This window comes from Halyomorpha halys, unplaced genomic scaffold (genome assembly GCF_000696795.3).
Source record: "Halyomorpha halys isolate HHAL.00 unplaced genomic scaffold, Hhal_1.1 Scaffold899.1, whole genome shotgun sequence".
Classification (NCBI taxonomy): Eukaryota; Metazoa; Arthropoda; class Insecta; order Hemiptera; family Pentatomidae; genus Halyomorpha; species Halyomorpha halys.
The window spans coordinates 818,068-822,264 of NW_027105398.1; the positions used below are offsets into that span (position 1 = coordinate 818,068).

Genomic DNA, 4,197 nt, shown 5'->3' on the forward strand with positions numbered 1-4,197 from the left:
ATATAGCTGGACCATCTTTGTACAGATTTTAACAATGATATAATTCAGTTCAATAAAAGTTTTAATTATGATATATGTTGACTCTCTTATATGTAAAACATATTAGTTCCTAATTACATGAGTTCTTTCATCGAGAATAAAAATGAAGTTCAATAACTAAACTTTATACAATATTTTACAGGCGACTATGAGCAATCAGAAATTAAAACCCTTTTCCAAGGTGGAAAGGTCCTCATTACTGGAGCTACAGGTTTCGTTGGAAAAGTGCTCATGGAGTCACTGCTCAGGAAAACAAGCACTGAGAAAATATTCATTCTGGTTAGAGCCAAAAGAAATAAGACAACTGAAGAAAGGATGAAAGAAATGCTCAATGACAAGGTATCTTTTGGTTTTATGATCAAGGTTTTACTTCTAATATAGTTCCTTTCTTTTTTTTTTTTTACATGAAAAAAAGCATATATAACTATTATATATTTTAGATTTATTTAAATTATTCTGTGCCTGTATAAATTATATAGATATTATAAGTGTAAAATAAATTGTTTGAGCAGGTGTAGTATACTGTACATATACTAACCCAATAAATTTAGACAGCACACTTTTAACAATCATTTTTTAATATTCTATATACTTTAGAATTAACATTAAATACTCAATATCATTATAAATACATAACATTTTATGCTTTCAATTCTGTTAGAGAAATACTTATGATTAATATTTATGTATTGGTAAGTTTATTTATTTTTGTTACAGGTTTTTCAGAAACTTAAAAGTGAAAACCCAGCAAGAATGTCAGCTATAAACTTAATAAGTGGCGATTGTTCCTCACCAGGACTTGGATTAAGCAATGCTGATAAAGAAATGCTCCTTAACGAAGTGAATATTATATTTCATGGAGCAGCAAGTGTGAGATTTAATGAAAACTTGAAATCAGCTACTGGAATAAATGTTATGGCCACAAAAATGATTCTCGATCTAGCCCGACAAATGAAAAATCTTAGAGTAAGATATTTTGAAAGAATTTATTGATAAATTTACCAAATCAATATAATTACCCATTGTATATTAGAGTTGTTCAACTGACAATGGAAACTCCAAAATTGATGAAAAGTATGTATTAATAATTGCAGAAAATAGTACTTTATAATAATAAAAAACCAGAACTTATTTCTCAGACTACATTTATAGCTATAACTGATACGATCATGTTTTAGTAGAGAGAATTATTGTGCATTTATACTAACTCCGGATAGCTGTTCTTCACCAGATTGGAGGTCTCAAGATTTATTATACATAAATTCTAAAATATAAATATTCATTAAGGTTTGGGAAACATACTCACACTGCTTCAAATAGGAGACTTTCATAGCTTTTGGTGTTTAATAATTTAAGAACTGATAAAAAAAGAATTAAGAAAAAAAAAGTGTTACTGTGGTTTAGCTGGTTATGTCTCTGATTAGGAACCTAATATACTCCTGAACAAAATTAGTGCATCATTCTCAATTTTATATTTGTTCTTTATTCAATGAAATCGATACTACCAGCATTGATATTTGTTTCTGTTGTTGTTGAAATCAGGATTATACCTACAATGCTCTAAAGTTTTCTTGTAGGTTGAAAGAAAAAATGAGTAGTATAACTTGATATTTATTCTTACTATGTTTTTAAATTTTGCCTCTTTCCATCAAAGAGATAATTTTTCATTTTCCATTGTTTTTTCCTAATTTTTATTGAGTTTTCTGATATTGGTATATAGATAGGTCAGAAGAAATTGTAGTTAGAGTAGTGATACTGTTGGATGAAGGCTTATCTCAAAGGCAAGTGGCCTTACCCTTGGGAATAAACCAATCATCAGTTTGCTGCATATTCCATCGATTCAGAGAAAGAGGCAATGACCATAGAAGACCAGTTACATTCTGAAGTTGTGCTTTGCCGACCTTGCCCTGGTCTGACTGGTTAACTGGAGATAACCATTTTATTTCAGTCTTAGCCTTAAGACAGAGGTTCCAATCAAATCTTCAAATGTGAAAAGGAACTCACCTAAAATGTGGTGATTTCTAGCTGAAAAATAAGAGGCTTACATAAAGTGAATGTGACTTCCAGACATCCTACCACTGATCTCCTTCTTACTAGACAGTATTGAGTAACTAGACTCGAGTTTTCACAACAGTATGCAAATTGGACAATCATTGATTGGGGATTGGTTTTGTTTAATGATGAGTCAAGGATTGCTTTACATTCTCCAGATGGTCAAATATGGGTGCTAAGAAGCTCTGAAGAGCGCTTTGCTAGGTGCACCATTTGTTCAAGAATAAACTCCAAACTTCTTCTTTGTTCTATGTGACGAGAATACACAAGAGACATTGTAGCTATTTTGGGAAGAAATGCATGATGTCCAGTTTTCCTAGACCATCATAGAAGATGTCCAATTTTCCTAGACCATCATAGAAGATGTCAAGGGACCATGTGGACCTTTCGGCTAACATCTCGACTTCTGTGTCAACTCCAAACTCATCACCAGTTGCTAGAGAATAAATGGTGAAGAGTTTGGAGGAGATTCTGTAATAGTGTGGGCTGGAATAAGTTTGGAAGCCTGCACAGAGATACATGTAATAAGCAGAGGTTTACTGACTGCAGAGACTTATGTGACTGACATCCAGAGCAATACGTAATGCCATTTGCACCTTTTATTGGATAAGATTTTCTTTATCTCCAAGACAATGCAAGATCATATAGCACTGCTGTCATGATTGAGTATTTTCAGGAAGTAGGAATTAGTCTTCTTCAACTTCCTGCAAGAAGTTCAGATCTTAATCCAATAGAGCATGTGTGGGATATGCTTCAGAGAAATATACTCAGATATGCTACAGACATTTCATATATATAATACAATTTATTTCATTTACAACGACATTTCGGGGTTATCCCCCATCTTCAGGTTGTTGCTATATTCTTATGTTGCAGCATAAAATTAAGATTTTGCAAGAATTTTCTATTAATAATATTCATATGGCCTTCATTCATAACCATATTATTATATTTTTAAATTAATGATCTTCTACTGGATGAGTTTCTAGAACTAATATGAACTTGGTGAATGACACAATCTTCCTTGTTTATATATTACAATTTATTTCATTTACAATGACGTTTCGGGGTCATCCCACATCTTCAGGTTATTGCTATATTGTCATGCTGCAGCAAAGAACATTACAAGGAAGATTGTGTCATTCACCAAGTTCATATTAGTTCTAGAAACTCTACCAGTAGAAGATCATTAATTAATAAATATTATAGTAATATTTATAGAACTAACTTTATTTTATTTTTAGAAAATATTATAATTTGTTTATAGTGCCTAATACTTGTAATTTTTAGGTTGTAATGCATGTTTCAACTGCTTATTCAAATGCACAGTTTGATGAAATTGTAGAAAAAGTCTATCCAGTTCCAGAAGAATTTAACTTAATTCAGTTAGCAAATTCTATTGATAAAGATACTGCTACAAAAATTACAAGAGAGTAAGTTTAAATAAAATCAATTTTATTTTTAAAAAACCTTTGGACCATGGCAGTAGGTATCCCTTTATTCAAATACCAATTAAATTACGATTCATTCATTTAATTTAACTTATTCTTATCTAATTTCTTTTTGAAATAATGAATTTTGCTGAAAATATTTTATAAATATCATTCCAGAGATGTTTGAAAATATTTTATTATTAACTGTTCTTCCTATACACAGAAGCCAGTCCATTAGTAGTAAGTCCATCCACCGTTGAGCATGTCAAAGAAGTTGACTTAACTTGGATCCACTGTTACTTCAGGAAATGATATGGCAACTGAGATTATGAATCGCCTTACAGTTGCCAACAGATTCTGGTTTTGAGTTTGTAGTGTGTCCATCAATTGGTAAATTAAGTTGATCTATTCATGTTGATTCATCTCTGACCCCTATTAAATTATGCATTCATAGACCTGGATCATTTCTACATTCAAAAAAAGGAACTTATTATTTTGATGTGTATACAGTTGACCGTAGATTACTGACTGGAGAAGAAGGTCGGGGAGTGCGGTCAGCAAAGAAACAACATAAATAAACAAAAAATATTTATTTATGCCGACGTTTCGACCTGATTTTCAGGTCTTCATCAGGGCTATAAAAACAAAAAGACAACAACCATCATTTAGAGAG

General features: G+C 31.5%; 1 protein-coding gene across 1 annotated transcript in view; it reads left to right on the forward strand.

Moving 5' to 3' along the window:
- The window catches only part of LOC136796622 (fatty acyl-CoA reductase 1-like), an 11,069-nt gene extending 6,872 nt beyond the window's left edge, over positions 1-4,197 (forward strand). The window contains exons 2-4 of the mRNA XM_067050863.1: positions 182-378; positions 757-1,005; positions 3,382-4,197. Coding sequence (XP_066906964.1) covers positions 182-378; positions 757-1,005; positions 3,382-3,528 — 593 coding nt within the window. The 3' untranslated portion in view covers positions 3,529-4,197. The remainder of the gene's footprint in view (positions 1-181; positions 379-756; positions 1,006-3,381) is intronic.